The following is a 21,836-nucleotide window of genomic DNA, read 5'->3' on the forward strand; positions in this document are numbered from 1 at the left end:
GGTATGAATAACAGTAATACATGAATAGAAAATCCGGAAATCAGTCCTGGATAAAGCTTTGTGGTTCAGCCACCATAATACTCTGAACATTAGACGATGACCCACATCTGCTCTTATACGGGTAACATGGAGCCCCAGATGCAGGCCCAGCTGTTGCAGTGTATTATCTCACTGACTTTTAATGTTAAATGCAAGACAAACATGTTATCACAGGCTAATCCAACCAAGCAATGCTAACAAATTCATCTAAAAAATACATTCAAGTCTGCTGTTCTCCTCTTTCCCCTTCTGACTCACTCACACATGAATATTCAGCTGCCAACCTTGCCCCCATTTTCCCACTAGTTTCACCTTCCTCATTAGCCACCACTGCTCCACCTACAGTACCAAATGTAGAATAATGACTCCTCTGTGATTATTATTAATTCAGTATTGCTTGTGTAAAGTGCATGCAAATGAAGCAGTGGGTTTAGAGAGCCATAGATTGCCTGCAGGGTTAGCCTAAGTAATTTATTGACGTTGCCCTATTGGACATTTGTGTTTGAACTATTATTTGTTCAATTTGCATAACGTCTGGGATTAAACTATAAGGAATTCATACAGTGCCAGTTAAAAGTGTGGACACACTTGTGTAGCTGCATTCAATTCATTGAATTAAACAAGAAAACTTTTAACTGTTACTCTAGTTTATTATCAATATATTTTGTTCAAAAGGAGATTGCCTTCACTCCATACAACAGCATGAATTGAATAGTGGCTTTCATTGAACTCAGTGAAATAGTTTGAGTTACTTCACATCCACAACAGCAACAGCGGCAATGTTTGAAAGGAGCAAAAGGAGGGAATGTACAGGAAGAGAGAAAATGGTGTGTCCGAGGTTTTGGATTCAAAGATAATGTTGATGTTGATTAGAATATTGATTCTGAAAACCCACCTGTTATAAAAGAAGCAGTGGAAAGCCACCCACTCATCGTCATTAGTCATCAACCGCTCCTTACAGCCTACTGCAGTAGATGCTGCCACCCATGATTTAGCTCTCCATCCAGTTATGAGGGGGTGGTAAGCGCTTATTATGCAGCACAGTCCCAGTCCCAATGAGATGGCAGAATGTTGCCCGATCGAAACCCCTCACAGGAAGCCAGGTTCATTAATTTTTTGAGGATTTGTTTGTGTCCCTGAGGCCCCCCCGCTCGATGCAGGTTGTGGCGCAAGCTACGATGTTTGCACTCAGGCATTAACATGCTTACACCATGTTTTGTTCATTGTATTTTTCTCTGTTGTTTTCTGGTTGATATTAGTGAGGTTAAATGGTGTTTATTTGGATCACAGCCAGCAGTATGCAGGGTGTCTCCATTGTTAGTGTTTGACCTTTAAACTCGCCTCCTTCGCAAAATGACCCGCCTTTTGCTCATCACACCCCCTTTCAAATTGACCCTTTGTGCCAGTAACTCTACCTGTATATACGTCTTTAGTTTGTGACCTCTCGTCACAGCATTGCACACTTAACCCTGTGGTCCTAGACAACATGGATTCCAGGTTTGTTGGGATTATTTATATTATTTATAACGAGCACAAACCTAGCTGCACATACACTAATGGTGGGTTCACACCAAAAGCAAAGCGAATTTTCGCCCCGCTTTTGCTGTGTATTTCGCTTCATTCACGTCCCATTTTTTCCGCTTCATTCTCGCCTGGAAGGGGGCGTGGCTTATCTCTGTTATGTGTCTCCGTAAAGACAGTTATAATCGTGTCCGCTATCCACCATGGCACGAACGTCGGAACCGCAAACGGTGTTGTGTTTGGGTTCATGACATCATCATCCGCACACAGCTTGAATTTCACCGACTCCTCCAGGAAGTGCGTCTGGATGACTGCGGCTTCCAGCGCTGCTTCGGGCGAACCAGCAGCCGGTCTGATGACCCGTTGTGCCGGCGTCTCTCCGTTAGACACAAACTAACTTGAGCGGCGGTTTAATAAAGTGTATTCACGCTGTGGCAGCAGGACGGCGGTGATGAAGAGCGGAGCATCTCAACGCTGATTGGCTTTCACTAGATAGCGTCGGGCGAATGCGCAGACGTAATTTGCTTCGCTTTTGGTGTGAACGCACCATAATACACCACATGTTCAATTGTGCACATATACGCTAAGGGCCAGTAGTGTCAGACCGATTAGCATTAGCATGTACACGCTTGTACCCTGCACATCCTTTGGCTGGCAGACAGCTGCCTCTTTGGAAGCGCAGGACTAATGTAACGCCTGCTTGCTCCACTGTACTTGAAAGAGGACGACTCACACTTTTTTTGTCTGCCTGAACAGTGATCTGAGTTGTTTAATCACCACGTCAACCACTTATCATATTGTAAATCAATTCTGGTTTCACACATAAATGAAACACATCATCCTCATCCATCAGTGTGCATTTGAAAGCGTGAGGGAGAGGTGAATACGTTTGTTATCACTCTGATAGTTTTGGTCACCACTCAACTGTATGGATTTTTACTCAGCATCATCAATCATGGCATTTATAATGGAGGCTGTCTGCTGGCACTTATTTCCCCAGAGGGAATTATCGCCCCAAGTTTGGGTCAAGCAGAGATTTGATCTATTGTCAGGTAGATGAATGGATGTTTTCCTCGGCAGTTACTGTGTTTTATGGACACAGGAAATAAAGAAGAAAGGAAAGCTGAATAGAGATTGAGATAAGTCTAAAGTAGTCTAACGTCAGCTTTTTAAATACTCACAGCCATTCTCCATCACCTTTTGCCCTGGTTGCTTGTTCAAGAAAGGACTGAAATGAAATCAATACTGGTGGCAAAGCTGGCCTTTGCCAGGCATCATTCATTATTTATACAAATGAAGTTTCGCAACCTCAAATTGTCCTGAAAGAGGACCCAGCAGTTGTGTTGAAAGGTCTGTGAAGGACTCGAAGGGGGGGGGGGGGAGTGTACACAGGATGTCAAGAAGAGCAAATAAGTAGGTGTTCACATCATGAAGCCCTACCTCACCTACTGCAGTCAGTTGCACCCACATGATATGTGACACAGCAATGCAGAGTCTTAAAGGACATTTCCCCTGGTACCATGAATACTAATCCCGCTTGAGAATTTTAAGCTATCATCCCCAAATGTCTTCCCTTAAAAAAAAACACTATTGGTGTATTGTTACATGAGCAGTAAATGCATTGCATGCCAACTATTCGTTTAGTTCTTCGCCAGAGAAAATAACTTGTTAACAGCCATAAAAACATGAAAGTATGTTGTGGGTTTATTGCACCTTAATGTTTCATCCTACATGGCCCTAATTTGACAGTGCTTGGATGGTAATTGCAGAAAAAGGGTCCCTTTACTATCACAGATAGTTAGATTAAAACAGCGCAGTGATGCATCATGGGTGTGTGAAGACGGACTATTTGAAAATAATTGAAGCCAGAAAGTCACGTTAGAGTTTTGGAAACTGATTGATAAATTCCATGTTGGAAGTGATTATGAAATTTTGAGGAGCATTTCAGATCTTCTTTTAAGTACATGTTATGCCTCCTATTGAATTTATATTAACATATAATGGTTATAGCCGCTTAGGTTTTTTAAGAAAGGAATAAGAAAATAGTTTGAATTTAGTGCACTCATGTGCAAACACTTTATTTCCCAGCATATCGTTCATGTTAAGAAGTGTGATTAGTCTGTGATGGAATTTTACCTGAGAGAAATCCTTTGAGCTGTGAAAGGAAGCAAAGTAATTTGATATTTATATCCGGTGGCTCACTTTGCAGGTCTCTCAGGGATTTGACAATCTGTGATTACAAGAACTAACACAAATGTACAAAAATGTACACAAATGTTATTTCAGAGCGTGCAATATTATCCAAAGACAGCAGCATATGTTAAAATAGTGTGAAAGTGCTTTTCCATTTGATCATTAACTGCCTTTTTAGATGGACAATATTTTAGTTTGAAACCACTAATTATGACCCTTATTCAAATGGAATAGAATAGAACAAATTGGACTTCTTCTGCGCTCTGTTGCATCCACACATGTTTCCACCATGTTAGAACTCACCGAACAACCGCTAACCCAACCAGTTCTTACCTGTGGTTGCATAATGTCCAAAGAACACCTGGACACCAACTGCACATACAAAGTTGTTGATAACGTTGAAAAACAACTTATTACTCTTAGTGTAACTAATTATATAATGATTGTCAGTGATTTCTTAAACATTTTTATTCCCGCTGACTTACAAGTTGTAAACATTATCTTTAATTTATCGCAAAATAACACAAAAATGATTCAGATTGATGCATTGAATATTTTTTCAGAAAAGCCGCCGCATATTCAGTATAATGATGTTTCCTTAGCTGTGGAGGTTGGCAGAGTGGGGTGCACGGTAAAATGCAGCCACAGTATGAGACTATGCACACTAGAGAGCAGTCTGTTCCCTCTTTCCGCAGTAGCTGTGATCCTCCATCTCCCTCTCACTTCCCGTCTTCTCCCACAACATACTGTTCATGTCAAAGAGCCCCGGAAACACAACATCTGTCAGTGCACTAATTTACAGAATGAACACCAGAGGAAGAAGGATATATATATACACACCTAAAAATGACCTTGTATTCAACAAACATCGTACATCACATGAAAACACAGTGAAAAGCATTTTATGTGCAAATCTTTAAGCTGCTCGATAATTTATTCAATGATTCTGATACAATTTTACATTGTATTTTAATTTTAAGTTTGCATGGTTTCGATGATTGTTTCCTTTAGTGTGCTTGATTCAGTGGAAGGAGGCATCGCTCCTCTGTGAAATCCAGACGGTGAGAGGCAATACGAGGCATAGCTTTAGATATTTGACACTCTGCTTGGATGGTGCACAGATAGTGATGTAATGATTTGGTAATATGATTGCCGATTGAAATGTCATAGATCAGTTGAATCTATTCTCAGATAGGCAATGTGAAGAGGGAAATAAACTACACTGATAGCGAGCCAACACATTGAATGATAAAACAACAAATATGAAAGATAAAACAAGAAAGAGATCTAACGAACCATGGGTAGTACATTGGAGATGGGATGCAGATATCCCTCTGCTCGCCTTTTTTCCGTATTTATTTTTTTTTGGTTCGATACACTGAAGAGACGTATCCCTCCTGTCATTAGTGTAGAGACAGCATCTATGGTCGTCCATTCTTTCTGACAGGCTTATCACATACAAATGATTTTACTGTGAATAGCAATTCATTTATTTCAACATTTTTTGTAGTTTAAAAAAGAAATAGATTATCTTTTATAACGTTCTATCCACACGCGCCGTTCTTTTTTAACATATTTTACACCGACTTTTATTTTACATTTGAATCCAACATAAACATGTTTTTTATATATATTTTAAATGCTTGTCAAATATTGTATTTATCATGTTACAAATATTTTTTTTCTTCTTGTTATTTTTTTTAATCTTATGAGTGTCCCCAGTTTCTTTTTACACAATAATTAAATGTTCTGATGTAGAAAGACTCATTAAAGCTCTAATATCCACCCAAGAGAGAAAAGTCTCAGTGCCCACGATGTATTCCTCTCCGGTTTACTGTAGAGCATCAACAGGTCTTAGAGTCCCGTGGCCATTATGCCCTGTGGCCTCAAATATACAGTAGATAGCAGAAGCACTAAATCCACTGCAAAACAGTCAGCCGCATGAAGCACACTCCTCCAAATCACAGTGAGATGCTGTGTAAAAAGAGTCACAAAAGATCCATGTATTCCTTCTTCCCCACAATACTCCCTCCCCCTTGTATCCAAAAAGGGATTTACTGTATTTCCAGAAAATAACAGGTAAAGACTTATTCACAAATCATGGTCACACCTCGCATTCCCGAGAAGGTTGCTGTTGGCAAGTGCAAGAGCCATATTCATTGATGATGACCAGAGCTCCCTCAATGTGGTTAGGTTTGTAGTCGACATAGTACTCCGGTGTAGAAATTGCAGCCATCTGCTGCATGCTTTGCTTCTGCTTCTGCTTACGGCGCTGACTGCTGAAGCACTGCCTCAGTTGTCTTATTCCTGCTGGAAAGCACTTCCATGCCACGTACAGCATCAGCACAATGATGAGAAAGGAAAAAATGAGTGCCATGGTGCCAGTCACCACCTTGTGGATCTGCATGGTGTTCTCCAGGTCATCGTGGCCCACTGTGACGGTGAAAGAACTGGTTACCACCTCACCGCCCTCACCCTCGTAAGGGTTAGGGGTAAATGGGCCAAGGAAAACCGAACCGCCGTGGGACAGATCCCTTGTGGAGGCATACAGGCCTGCTGTAGTGACCTCCATCGGGGGACCCTCACATAGCTGAAAAGCATACACAGCATCCAACACGTCCTCGCCCTGCGCGGTGTCGGGGCTTGAACACAGCAGGGAGCTGTCACGCTGGCCTCGGAAGGCACTGAGCCAAGAGGCCAGAGCACACACGTTACGACTGCACTCCCAGTCATTCCCCGCCAGGGTTATGCTGTCCAGAGATGACCAAGAATCCAGGATGCGCTGATCCACAGAGGTCAACCGATTGGAATCCAGCATCAGCACCTTGAGGTTGGGTGCGCTCTCAAAAACATGTGGTTCCATGGACTCTATTTCATTGGCCGAGAGGTCGATCTTCTCTAAAAAATTCCATGTCCAGTCCAGGGTGCTGACGACAACAGTAGCGCGATTGTTGTGCATGTATAGTGTACGTAAGGAGATGAGGCGAGGGAAGTGGGCGAGGTTGACTTTAACCAGCTCGTTGTGCTCAAGATGCAACTCGGTTAACTTGAAGAGGCCAGCGAAGGAGTTCCTCGCTAGGCTCTGCAATTGGTTGTATCCCAAGTCCAGAAACTGCATGCTCCGGCAATCCTGAAAAATCCGCACCGGCACAAATTTCAAAACATTGTAGCGCAAATGCAAATTGGTGAGCTTTCTAAGGCCGTGGAACAGATCAGGCTCCAGTGCTTGCAGCCTGTTGTACGAGAGGTCCAGAATACGCAGGTTTGGGAGGGGCCTAAAGGTGCCATTTGGCAGACTGTCAATCCGGTTGCTGCTGAGGTCCAACTCCTTGACCCGTCTCAGCCTGTCGAAAGCACCCTCCTCTACAATGTCAATGTTGTTGTGATCTAGATAGAGCCAGGTGAGCTGCGACAGACCGACCAGTTGGCCTTCACGCAGCTCGGTTAAGTTGTTCTCTCTCATGGACAGGCCCATGGCGGTGCTCAGATTGCGGGGAATGTCTGTGAGGTTGAGACCCTCGCAGTACAGCAGCTTGCTGTCGCAGCGGCACAGCCGTGGACAAACCCCCTCCACCGAGGGAACCGTTTTTAGAAAAATCCCCAACAAACACAGTATCAACCCAGGGGGCTTCTTCAGTGGCCACTTTAAGTACAGTCCAATTAGAAGGAAATCCATTAGCATAAGTATCCAGAGATGTCTCTGAGAAAATGTCCATTGAACCACTCTGGATATTGTTTTTGCAGCAATCACATCATATTCAATGAGTGCAATAATATTTGTTGCAATTTTGTATTCTAGCTGAAGACGGTGATGTTGCACTTCGTTTACTTTGACAACCAAAGGAATCTTTGTCTAAAATACAAAAGGATAGAGGGCACGTCTCCTTGCTTGTGCAAGAAATCAAGCGGTGGGTGGAGAGTAGAGGGGATGGAAAAAATAAAATTGTCCTCATTGATCTTATTTGAAAAGATTCCTACTCACCCCTATCCAAAAGCTGACAATCTCCATTCAGCGTCTCGCTTTGTGCCCCAACACTAATTATGTGTGAATCTAAAAAAGACCCCACTGTGGTACAAATCCCCCCCCCACCCCTTCCTCTTGCTCCCTCCCTTTTCTCTTTTCAGTGGACACCAGATCCTTGGCAGGCTTACAATGTCTTAGTTCTCCTCAAAGGAAAGAGCCAAAAAGAGAAGGAATCCAAGTAGCTTTCAGCTAGATGGTAGGAAGTGCAAGTTCCCCTGTCTGCATACATGAGCTCTGTCTCTTCTGCTCCTCCGCAGTCCTCTGCTGCAATGATCAGAGGGAAGAAGAGACAACCACAGAAAGAAAAAAAAAAAAGGGGGGACCAAGGAAAAATCTTTTCAAATGTCTCGCTGCTTTCTCCTCCCCTTCCCGCTTAAGTTTCAGCAGATCTGTCAACACATATTACCGTCCATCTGTAGAAGCGATCACTCACTTGTACGGTTTAAATCCATTCAAGCGGGTGATCATGCTTTCAGTGACCAATGCAAAAAAAAAATACAAATCAGGATTGAAAGAGGTGAAGCATGTTCACGCTTTATCTTGTGCACCAGTATTCCTTGTCTTCTCAGTGGCTCGTCTTGGTTTCAAAGTCGCACGCATCACCCCGTGGCTCCCAGTTTTTTTTCTGTCACCTCCCGCGCTCTCCCGGTGTTTTGTCGGCCGGCAGGAACAGGCTGTTTGAGACTGCCGCTGGCTGGCTGGCAGGCAGGCAGGCGCGGTAAACGTGGTAAAGCAAAGGAGTACACAATCCCTTGCAGCAGAGCAGTACACTGACAGCGCATGCAGGAGCACCTTCTGTTCACTGAGTGTCGTAAGCCACTCACAATTCAGAGTGCTCGCTCCCTTTCCCTCACTCTCTTGCTCTCTTTCCCTTGATCGCTCACTAGCTTTTTCATGCTGCTGCTGCTCCCCTCCTCTTCCTTTCGCTCCCCTCTTCCCTCCTCGCCTTTTCTCTTTTTTTCGCTGTGCCCAAGACATTTACATATTCAGAAAGGGATGGGCTTAAACCAGGAGCTTTAATGCCCCCCCCCCCTCTCTCTCTCTCTCTCTCTCTCTCTCTCTCGCTCTGTGTCTCTCTCTCGCTCTGTGTCTCTCTCTCTCTCTCTCTCTCTCTCTTGCTGTCCCTTCCTCCGTCACTGACTGTAATGAATTGGGCCATATAACGTCTGGCCGTTTCGACGTTGCTATGAGAAAGCAGTTTTTTCTGATTTCAGAGTTGCAGGAATGATTCATCCAATGAACAAAAGGTGGTCATGTATCAGTTCCACCAATAACACAAAGAATAATTTGCATGTATATTAAAAATCAGACGAACATAAAATATAATATAAGCCACAGTCAGGATATTCTCCCCCATGACCAAAACCATTTCCACACAATACGCGAAAAAACTCATTTTAGTAATGTTAATATCATTTAAATGTTATTTATATTGTATGCTTTTGGAATGTAAATTATTTTGTTTTAAAGAATCAATTCATGTCTGTTGATGGAGAGTGTTTACTAGAATATTATGAGTCAACACTAGAGGAAGACATTGATAATTGTATCAGAGTCCTGTAGCCAGGCATGTGATGCTATTGTCAATTATGGCTAAACTACTCATTCTGAATACAGATGTACACTAATTCCTTGCCACATAATATTAGCATTACACTATATTATTCCTGTTTATAGGTCTGGTCTCTTTCCTTGAATTGCTTCTAGTTGTATCTTTGTTTCCCTTTTAATTGTATGAAAAACAATGAGCTGTGACAGCCCCTTGCATTCATCATATATTATGTGTTTTGTCTTTTAGGTCAATGTGTATTTACTGACAGATGCTTTGACATTAGGCCACCTCGTTAATCTGGCTGTTTTTCTCGTTGTTGTTTTTTTAAGAATTAACAAAATACAAAGATACTCAAATAATTCTTCAGACAACTGGCGTAATGTAAGAACTCTTGGGTATACCGAGCCCAGTCAAAATCCCAAATTAAGGTCATGTTATAACACATGTTTACCGTGTCATGTTTGTGATGTGTTTGTTGTAATCTGGTTGTTTTTGTAGGATGGGTAGTAGTCTAAGAGCATGTGCTAGGCAATAGCATAGATATAGATATACTTATATAAAAAAATAAGTTCTACTTATGATAATGTACAACATATCTCATCTGGACTCAGCTCTTCAGTCATATGTGTTTGTAAGAGAAAAACACATCAAGCACTAAATAAGGACGGGTACCTTCAGAATACTCTGTAAAAGATTAGATAGTATTTTGTCAGAAAAATAATCCCCATCCAGTGGTATAACCCATTACTGCTGCATCACAATATCCCCCTTTCCAACTCTCTTACACTACCAATATTATAAGCTGTTTATCTAACTGAGCTTCATTTGAAAAGAGAAGGAACAGAGGCTGAAATCCATGTGTGAGTATATATATATATATATATATATATATATATACTATACTCGGATAGTAATATGCTTGTTGCACATCGCTTTCTTGTGCAGCACATCAGACAGTTTTCATTTGCAAGCCAATTTTACAGATAAACCGCCTTTACCTAAGAGCCGTGTACTTTCTTCTGACCCTTTTTTTCTGGCACTCAACAGATTTTCCTTAAATGCTGCATTCATCACGAGGGACTTCAAAAAATATTTTATGTTTATGTGGCAGAACTGACAGCCCTTTCAGTCACCTTGTTGAAACCACTTATTCTTGGTTAATAAACCGTACAACTGATATTCTTTTTAATATTTTAAGCCTCTAAACTATAAGATGAACTGACTGGATGTGGATGGTTTATGGTCACAGGTGAAGTTCACTGTGACCTAAAGTCAGCCTAGTTCTTGTGACATCATGGGAGCGGTTTTAACAAATTGGTTCAAATGTTGCCTCGTTCATTTGACAATCTATTAATCAACTGTGTTACCTAAGACTCTGCTTTCTCCAGATCCAGGTCCAACTTTTGAATTCCACCATAAACAAAATTAGTCAACAAGGTGTCCTTCACAGGATCTGGTCATCTTGAAGTTGCACAGCTCTCTGCTTCGCCTTTGCTATATTCCCTCTTAGCTATAATAGATGACTACACCATCAGCTAATGACTTGGTGCACTATAATGATTTGACAGAAGATGAGAGTATCCAGACCATCAGTTTAAGACTTTAAGAGCTTTGGCGCTCTGCTTTGAAGTTAAAGTCAGCACAAGTGGAAGTGGAAGTGAGTGTCTGTGTATTTGTGGGTGACGCACACATGCCCACTAAAACACTCACATGGATCCAGTCATATGAACAGATTCAGCAGTATTTACGAATGATGGATGATAAGGATGTGGATTTATTTGTTATTGAGTTACATTTCAGTCTTTTTTTTTTCTGTTAGCTTTCAGGTCAGGGTTTGAAGGTAACATAATTTGTCATATCAAACAAACAACGAATCATCAAGTTCTCAACAAAAAAAGAGTCTTTCTTACTTTCAGCAAGTAGCTTTGTCTTTGTGTACATATATATCAAAATGAATTTGATATATATATGTGTGTGTAAATGTACAATTTAATCAGGCTCCACCCACTACGACACATGACAAATACAACGACAACCACATAGTGGAAACAGGAAATTCGTAGGTTTTTAACGTTCATATATTACTCATGCACATTACTGATTATTGGATCGATCTCAAATTGTTTCAGAAAATCCATAAGACCTTGTAAAGGCTTTTGGTGGATGAAGCTTTTGTCCATTTGTAGGACATCTTCCTTCTCAATGAACGTCAAAGGTCTGAGGTAAAAAATGTAAAAACTTCCTCACATACATCCAAAGTTCCAAGTGTATACAGCTTATATAGTTGATGTTCTTTGTGAGGGAAAGCAATGCATCCCTTCTCGTCAATTGAACTAAATGTACCACATGTTCCAGGGGCATGTATCACAATAATAATAATAAAGACAATGGTGCTCTGGCCATTCCATCTGGCCATTCCTTTTTTTAGGGGTAAAAAATACACTGTTGATTTACGTTTGACCTTTTTGAAGACTTTTGAAGGTTTTTTGATACAATGGTTGCAGATTTTGTTGTATTGTCTGCACAATGGATTGATTTTTGGGATCAAAAAATAATCAAACTATTAGGACCTCTGGCTTCTGCCCCATTATTCAAATAATTCGCTGAGATCACAGCACGCTTGACTGTGTGAGCCCAACAAAAGAAAGATGGTGACTAATTGGCTCGCTGCAGAGATAATTGTGGCGGGCAGCTGAGAAAGGTTCCCGGTGAGGGTCGGTGCAGATACTTCTGCAGTAGAGAGGCGGTGGAAGTGGCATGGTGTGGAAACAGCAAGAGACAATTCTGCATCTGCAATTGAGTGCGCCCTCCAGCAGATGGAGGTTTCTCTCAGACTAAAAAGGGTCAAAAGTGGACACAGAGTTAACGTTACTCCTTTCAGTTTTAGTGCTTATTTTCCATTTATTTTTGGTACTTTGGATGACAAAAATACCATTATACAAATGTAAGCAGCATTTTAGTGTGCAGGTAAAGCGCAGTCACCGGGTTGAGAGGTGGATGAAGGCGTGGATGAGTGTGTCAGCTGCTGAAGAGGAGAGGGTGGCGTGTACGCCGGCGATGTTTTTCAAGATTAAAGAAGGTGGGTTTGATGGACTTGACATGGCGTTCAAAAGAGAGCGTTGGATCGACGACGACACCATGGTTCTAGTTGTGTGCTGAAGCAGGAACAGTGGTGCGTTCGTGGGAGAAGGTGTGGTAGGATTTGTTGAGTGATTGTTTTTTTTGTTTTTTTTGTGAACTCCTAAGCCTTCAGTTTTGGTTTAATAAAAGACATTTTTCCAAATTCCAAAAAACAATGGTAAAACGACTATCACAGTATCCCTACTGCTACTGCCTGAAGTTTAGATGTCCCCTGCTTTTAGTAATGGTAGATTTCATAAATGACAGAAAGTATGTAAATATTTATTAAAAGTCATCACCAGCAATGTTGTGACGTTGAGGTGTGCAGACCTCGTAGTAAAGACGTTTATCTTCTTTCCCTATCCTAGCGTCACATGTTTGGAATACTATTAATGCTGTTGTAAACATGTTGTCAATATAAGCTTAGAAAACTGACACACTGTGTCTTGCTTTGGTCTCATACCTTACCAATGATTAATGTTTAAAAATGACAAAGAACGAATTAAGAACGACACTCAAACCTAATTCAAGCAAACCCAATTCAACCGTTATAATCAACCTATCAATCTATATATATATATTTGAGTGACATGTTTTAACCTTTTTTTCATGATCTTTCTTTATATTCTTGGTCGATCGTTTTTGGCTTTATAGACTACCTGCTTCTGTGCTTGTGACTCCACCGCGTTTGCCAAAGGAACTTTGTTCTGCTGTCGGATGAGACAGAAACCCCACTGGGAGTCACCAAGCCCATTTTCAAAACCCACCCCTCCAGAGCAGCATCCCCCCCCCACTCCGGATGACCCACACTACCCGGGCATATTGCCTCATTCAGAGCCCAAATCCTTGGGCACATCATTCATGTGTCCACTATCCTTTCTCATGTTGGGATGAAGCAGACCAGAAATCCAGAAAACAGACGTGTCTCTGATGCAAAAGGCTGAAACACTTGTAACTTTGCCCTGAAATTATTTTTAAATCCATCCCTTGTGCCCTTTTTGCAATGTAAGGTAAGGAGCGGGAGCTAAGAGCTCAGAGTTAAGCAGCACAAGGACGGATGAACCTTGTAATACACAATAGGGCTGTTTCACATTTGACGCATGAAGTCCCACATCTTGGAACTTGTAATGAAATTAAGTGAATTGTGTTGTATGCAATTACAACTTTATTTGTAAGCAATACAAACACATTCATTATGTCCTAGACAATACGATGTCCTAGTTTTGCTTTCCTTTAAACAATGATTGATTCAGCCAGTAATTTAGCTCCCAAATTGGCATCACTCTGTCAATCAGCCACAAACAGCACACAAAAGGACCCTTCTATTAACTGCTGATTATTACATGAATAAACCGGTCGGTTGCTGTTTTTCACAGGCATTCATATATAGAAATCGATGCAAAAGATGTCCAGACATTAGCCAGCAGCATTTAATACTGTTTATATCAAGATGAGTAATGTTTTCACGCATAAAGGCCAAGTACTGTACCTCCCGGCTGCACATCTAGCGACAGAGCTACGCATGGTGGCGCTCACTGGAGCTCTCGTTCTCTTTCATTCATGTCTCACCTGGATAGTAGTTGCCGGATGTTGAAGAACATGATGACGTGGAAGAGGCGTCACATCCTAAACATGTCGTTTGACTGTGTAGTGATCGTAACAACACAAATTGTTTCGTACCACAGAAAAACAAACACATGACATGCACATTGATGCAATTTGTTGATGCAACAATGTCTTTTTTGTTCCAGATGGCGGACATTGAAAATGAGATCTCATTGCTTTTACCAAATAAAAGATAATGTTAATTGGCGACTAAGTCATATCTTGCAATACAACTTTATATCCAACTTTATTTCTCATCAATCAGCATCTCTTAAATGTTAACAGATTGTCTCAACCGTCGCCTGTTATTATCTATAAAATGTAACATACTGTAATAGATTACAGGTTGCCCTATTATCTTTCACATTTGATAAAACAGGGCCTTGATGAGCTTATTTTTCTTCCTTGGTTTCACAAAAGTCAAAAATGTCATGAAGCAACAAAGATGTAATGATCATCACTACGTCAACGTTGCACATCTTTAGAGGGTTGGACGAGTTAATTTAAAAAGCAATCTGTAGACTACCATTTCCATATCCTAATCACCATCAGCATTTATGACATATCAATCAAATATTTATTAATCGTGAGCTATTATATTCCTAAATTTATTGTACTTCTATAGCATAATTAAGATTTTGCAAAAATACAAGTAAGGTGATATCTGATATCTGCACCAAGCAAACAAGCAGCCAGCATGAAGGATAAAATAATGCCCCATCATGGCACTTCGTTTAGGGTTCCCCAACAGATTCCCAAGTCGCTTGGACTATTACTTTGACGGGTGTACACGGCTATCATACATAAGTTCGCTCAACAATGCCAACACGTTCGATGACATCCCCGGACATGTTTTTTCCAAAGCCTAAGCGGTACCACGTTATACCAGTGAGGTGTCAATTCCCCCCCTGCTGGTCAAACTAGCAGAGCGGCGTTAACGCCGAGCCGTGGGCCTCAAGCAGCGCGTCCGCCCGACGGGAGGCCGAGAGATAAAAAATGCAGCCGTTGTCACTTGCTTTATTAAAGGAATGCGTCGCGATGCTTTCTCTCTCTCTCTCTCTCTCTCTCTCTCTCACTCTCTCGTTCTGTCTCTTGAGGAGAATTGAAAAAGATAAAGTTCAGACCTGAATCTTTACCCCATTAATATTTACATTTAAAACCTCTATACAGTGAAATAATTTATAAACATTTAAGCAAAGGCCAACAAATTGCTTTGGAAAGTGAAAATGAAAACATGTGAGGCTACGTTTCATGTGTCATTCGGTCCGTGTAGCATCAACGGTGATTCTCTCACAGGTCAGTTTGTCTACACACAGTAACATGACTGCACACAGACGGGGCAGTAACACGTTATACGTCAAGGTTTTACACCTTTTGATTAGTGCACTATTAGTATTATTTTTAGTATGTTACAAGTGTAGAGGACAACTATCAGTCAACTACAAAATCTGGCACACCTCAAATTCACTACAGGGTTGAAATAACACCAGTATTTGCAGTGGATATCAGAGATATCTCATCATAATGACTTAAGGGGTTGTTAAGTCTTCTTTAATCTCTTTGGGGTCTTCTGCTCTCGTCCTCAGGCCAGTGCCTTGGTCAAGGACAATGAAGGGATCAATTCTGTGACAAGAACTAACATGCATTTCAGTTGGTGTGTGCTGAGAAAAGGGAGGACACCCTGACTCCATCCACTGAGTCGTTGTTCGCCAGCGCGGTTCATAGAGATATTTGTGTCCATGGTGCCAGTGGGTGTGCATGTGCCTTTTACGAATCAGGCTTTGGAATTTACATCTCACTGCAATGCCTTCAGGGTATGTCAGTGGCCAGTCTGTCATAGTTGTCGGCAGGTGGTGTTTGTCTACTACGCATATGGAGCAAATTATACCAGTGCTGTTTTTTTTATGTACTAAAGTCAAATTTAGCTTCCATGCTAATGGAATTAAAAAAAAAGTCCAGTTTATTTTGACTCACCTGTTCAGTCATCATTAAACATACATTACAGATGCCACGTTTTAGCAACTGACCAGCTGTCCACTGGCTGAAGTTACAACCACACGTGTAAGTTTGTGTAAAGTAAACATAGCTAGACAGATGATAGCTTCTGATGCCCAAACCCTGCACGGCACAATTGTTAACACATCATAAACCTACTGGATTTAAAACTGCTTCCGAAATGCAGCGTATTGTCTCTGGCAGCAGACAAGGGCAGCTACTTCTGCCTCCTCCTCTGTGCATGTGTGTATCTGTGTGAGTTTTGCCCACTGTGTAACTGCTTTAAAATCATTTCAAAGCAAGAAATATTGAGCTTACTCAAAACACCTTTTTAATACAAAAATACCAATTACCCAACCCCTGCACGGTGGTTGGTGGAATAGGAAAACCCTTGAATTCAGAGGATATATTTCAACATGCAGCTACTGTTTGATGTCATTCTCGTCTTCACTGAATCACTGAACTTTTTTCCCACAAGTCCTCGCGCTGTGGACACGTTTGACCTATTCAGCCACATCAACAGCCCAGCTATTCCTTAGCTAGCTTTATCATGTGGATTGCATCATTTTGGGGGTCACAATGGTTGTTTTACATCCTTAAACATACTATATATTGCCATCACTCTATGAGAGTAGTTAAGGACAGGGACTAGTTATCAACATTATTCATCATGTCGTTCTTGTATCAGCTACTGTCAATTCAGTTGCTCACCTACACCGGAGCCTTGTCGACCAGATGGGCCATGCATAATTAAGACGATAACGCTCAGCAGAGACCTGACCCTGTCAAAGCCTTGAAAATAACGCCGGCCAGCCCAGGGGCACACTTCACCCTCCTTGTGATCCCCACTAGTTCTTCTTATTCTGCTCCTGGACTAACCTAACCGTTATTGCCACAGCACACTGTGGTATTAAAATAGATGGCCAATGTCTTCAGGCACAGAATTTTCATTAAAAAGTTTTAACTTGCATGTACTCGTGGCTCTGTTGTATTTGTCATTCATTTTTTCATTAAGATTTCTGGATTGAAAAGCCATTATTTTGCTACAAATTTATGTATAGTGTACATATTTTTTTGACATTCAGTGTCTATCAGTCATTTCTCATTGTCGGTATATTTGCTTGAAGATCACTGACTCAAAGTTTAACGATATTTATTCAGGAGGTGTTTTTCAATTAATGAAATCCAAAGCAACACCTCAAATTGCCACTTATGAGTGTAGACACGCTACTAAACAAAAATAAATGAACATCACAAAGGCATTCACAGAGGTATTGCATGTTGTTGATTGTGTTCATCTAATCGTATACACCTATTGCAAATGTGTTGCACTTAGACACCAGTATGCATTCATAGCACATCAGGGTTTTACAATATATCATGTAGGTCTATAAATATATTATGCAGAAATTCAAAGCAATTACATTGAAAAACTTTTTTTTAAATAACAAGATGGAGTCTTTATGGAGGCACTTGAATTGTCTTTATAGAGCAGAACAGAGGAGGGAACTCTGGTAAATCCCGGTAACCATGGCGAATCTTTTCCTATTTCCACTCCCACATAGTTATATGGAGATTTTGTAGCAGGAGGCATCCCATTTAATAGGCCAAGGGTTGCCAAACACACAAAAATTAGCATGTGGTATGTAAATAATGGACTTGTGCAGCATGTCCTTGTTTCCACAGCTGAATCAATCCATCAGCCTGTGATCAAATCAGTGCTCATCTAGATGCCGTAGCACAGCTTAATAAATCAGACGTAGAGAGCTGCATATGTCTCTCTGAGTGTTCGAATCTGTGCTGTTCTCCAAGACAGTTTAAGAAACGACAGACTATATTTCCAAGGGTCATTTCCTGAAAAACATTGGTCGGACCCGCACGACAGTGACCATTGTAGTAATTCATTTTGTAAGTCAGCTTAAAGAAGAGAATAGATGTCCTTTGAAAAGACATCACTCCCTAAACACCCTAAACACCCACCATGACAGTAAATCCCATCCCCTAATCCATCCTCACGCAGCACACTTACATCATTTTCAGATATTCTGTGGCTCTACTGTTCCTCGAAACCAAAAGCAACAACAACTCTGTTGGTGGTTGTGCTGCAGCGTGGCCGCACAGATAAATCCACGTTTAAAAGGATAGTGGGAGACATAATAAGACGGGTCCAGCAGTCTTTGAAGTTGATGCCACCTGGATCATTACAGAAGTTGACCGTTGAGCTTTGTACAGTATATCTGTGTGGTTTATATATATATATATATATATATATATATATATATATATATATATATATATATATATATATATATATATATATATATATATATATACACTGCAATCGTCTGTGTGCTGGGCTCGGTCACTACGGGCGATAGGTAGGCGCTATTGTCATCGTGCTATCATTAACATGTTTTTGTTTGATCCCAGGCTGGCTACTGTTTGCTGTCAGATTAAAGGGCATTTTTTTCTGTTTCCTAAAACACCCTAATCCCTGATTACAGCAACCTACACACAGCAACATACCCAGACGAGTCATCATTATCCCAGTTAACAAAACTGTGCATATCATTCTTTAGGGGTCTTGCTGTCAATGACAACAAACGCCTGCCTGCTCTGGAAACTGCATTGACGTATTTCTGATTGAACAAATAATTTGACTCTTACATCCCACCGATGTTTGCTGCATTTGCTGCAGTTTTTGTCGAGGTGTGTGATACACATTCCTTCTTTTTTGTAGCATAGATTGTGAATACTAAAATGCGGTCTTAGAGTGTGGAGAAATCTGTACGCATCTGTGACATGACAGGTACAGTGAGTGATCTCAACAGCAATACTCATGAGAGATGAAATTAATTCTTAAAGTACTTGAGAATTTGACGCCGGTAGTGCACATTCTTGTTTTTACTACTAGCGTAGCCTATGGAAATCCCTTAATTCAAAACATGTAGTACATACATGATACAATACAGGAAAGAGAAAAGGATGGAAATGGGATTATGTATCCTGGTTTTAGGAACGGCTCCTTGCATTGGATTGCCCTGTACAGTCTGCTTTCAAATTCTCTAGCCGTGATGCTGCATTTGAGTTACATTGGAGCATCGCTATTTGAAAAAAAAAAAAAGGCCCACAGACTGAAACGTCATGTTTGTGAATGCATGTGTATTCAAGTGGGTGTGTGATACATAGACGTTTTTCAGCTCTGTGAAGGAACAGAAGTACATCAATGGTACTCAAACTTTCTTCGCACCCCATTGACTCGTTCTCTTTCTTCTCTTTGCCACATTTCTGCAATCACAGATATCACACCACTCTCATATCTTCTCACCCTCTCTAACCTATTCACAGCATCTCCCACCCTCGCTTCTCTTCTCTCCTGCTGCCCTTTCTTCAGTCCCTCCCTCGCAAACTACTTGCTATTCAGTTCAGGGAGGCTGCAGGCAGCATTGCTCTAGCTCCCCACGCTGCTTCTGCAGGACTAGACTTTTTTTTTCATCCCCTGCTCTCTTTCTCTTTCTGTCTGATAACCAGACATTTCCCCATCCTCCTTTCCCCTATTCTCCCGACACTATGCAGCTAAAACCATGGCATACAACACACTTAGTGTTTAATATTCCACCTTCTCTTCAGGCTACTATTCTGCAGCCCCTGCATGACTGCATGAGGTCCCGTTTCATGTAACAGCGTACATTGGAATTGTTCACGACACATCAGTAAATCAAACAGACGGCACAATTTCTCACTTTTGACACATTTCACATTGCATGTTTGGTGCTGCCATTTTTGAAACCCTTTTAACTCATATGATGACTTGGATCTCACACTTAAATGTGTAAAAGAAAAGTGTACTTTTAACTGCACTATCCCTCTATTAATAATTATTATAACTTTCTTTTTTAAACTCCATACACAGTAAGAATTGAGATTCTAACACATTCTGTACATCTTTCAGTATTTTGTGGACTTCACAGCCCTCTATCACCTGTCTTACATTACAGTACCATTAATCCAAGTTTCAGTTGCTCCCATACGTTTACCTTTACATAAAAAAAATTGAAATATGTCTTTTATGGTTTACAGCGTCAGCAGTTTCTGACTAAGGTAGATAATAAAGTGTTTATTCTACCTCCCAGTGAAAATGCTCTTTACGGTCTGAATTTTCATGACTGGTTGAGAATATGGCAAATCGTTCGGTTAAACACGGAACATCTAGCAAAATTACATCTAGAATTCAGCATTATGTTTTATGCTTTAAAACCAAATGTTCTGGTTTGAAAGGTAATATACATATACTTATTTTTGTCAAATAGCATACTGTGTGTACATCTTTGTACAACAGTGCAAATTTATATTACCTGAGATTTTACCATGCACACTGGCTATTAATCCCTCATTTTGCCTTTGTCGTAGACCTACTGCTCATTTCATCCTTGCGAGGTGCTTGATGATAAGCCATATGTTTCTTCTCCTCCACAGCCTACTTGACCACACATCCTTACAGCCAGAGACAGGCTTGCAGTCTAAGCGTGAGCCAGTGTAATAAGAGGAGTAAGCAAACGGCATCAGCCATTAAGCTGAAGCGACCTAGTGCCAGAAGGCACTTTGGCTCCTCTTCAGGCAGGGCTGTCATGGCTGCATTACCTCTAAGCTACAGGAAACGGCCAGGCTCAAACAGCACTGTTATAGATACTATGGCCAACAATGTGAGGGGAGAAGATACATCAAGCCCTCGAATAAGCAGCCCATGGGACTGCGCCGGCTTTCCTGAGCGTCCACACAGGAGTTAGGGATACTCATTCCACTGCATCATGAAATATTCTTGAATATATCAATCAACTAATGAACAATGGATTTCGACTTTGCCACTAAATAGCCCAGATACGCATTATTTTGGCCCTTCCCAATGTAGTCACTTGTGTGTACAATTTGTAAAACAGGAAGGATAATGAGATACATGTGGTGCACCAGGAGTCACATGGACAAGGATTGAGAGCCACTGCCTTAGGTCATTATCACTTTCATTACACCTCATTAATAACAAAAAGAAAGTCTATAGCGTTCAGACCTATATGCATGTATCCGGAGACATTATATGAACAAGAGCCTGGCTCATTGCAGCATCGGCCAATCTTTGCAATTTAGTTGACATTCTGGCAGACGCAGATGTTAACAAAGACACGACACAAAGTGTAAAGAGTGAAAAATGATTGAACACAAGCATGAAGAAGGGGATGTATTTAGGTGGGGATTTTTGCCATAGCTGGAAACGTAAACATGGGGCAAGAATTGACTCGCTTAATGAGATTAGCCAGTGTTTGGTGAATTGTTCACTCCTTTTCAGTCAACTCAAGTCTTGTGTGGTGTCTTTGTTTAACTAAATGTCAACTATATACATAATCCAACGGTGGCGGCTGCTGCACAGAGCGGAGCTGTCCGTGTGAAATAGACGCCATTGCAGGGAAACTGTGCCGCGTTCACAGCGGGATACGGCAATGCAGAACAATTCAGATATCAAAGCGCGGTAGTTGAAGGGCACATTCGTGCATAATGTGATTGCTCTCTTTCTGGCTGTTTGTGCCACGTAAGGTCTAAAAATGCTTGACAAACAGAACCCTCACAGTCGTGGATGATTTTACTGCCAATCATGTGAGGATCGTTCACATAAGGTGTTGAGTCATAATCGTTGCAGTGCCTAGGTTACCTGAGGGCATTGAGGTCGAGGAAGGTCCTCATCCTTCTTCTTTATTCTGCCATTCATGATTACACGCCCCATCTCAGTCGAGGCCA

At 41.2% G+C, this 21,836-nt stretch overlaps 2 protein-coding genes across 4 annotated transcripts in view; one reads left to right on the plus strand and one right to left on the minus strand.

Annotated features, from left to right (window-relative positions):
• The window catches only part of ctnna2 (catenin (cadherin-associated protein), alpha 2), a 224,977-nt gene that overhangs the window by 135,183 nt on the left and 67,958 nt on the right, over positions 1–21,836 (plus strand). The window lies entirely within an intron of this gene.
• lrrtm1 (leucine rich repeat transmembrane neuronal 1) lies at positions 4,207–8,723 on the minus strand. The gene has a single exon (XM_040186280.2). The coding sequence runs from the start codon at positions 7,433–7,435 to the stop codon at positions 5,858–5,860; it is 1,578 nt and encodes a 525-aa protein (XP_040042214.2). The 5' UTR covers positions 7,436–8,723; the 3' UTR covers positions 4,207–5,857.

This window comes from Gasterosteus aculeatus, chromosome 9 (genome assembly GCF_964276395.1).
Source record: "Gasterosteus aculeatus chromosome 9, fGasAcu3.hap1.1, whole genome shotgun sequence".
Classification (NCBI taxonomy): domain Eukaryota; kingdom Metazoa; phylum Chordata; class Actinopteri; order Perciformes; family Gasterosteidae; genus Gasterosteus; species Gasterosteus aculeatus.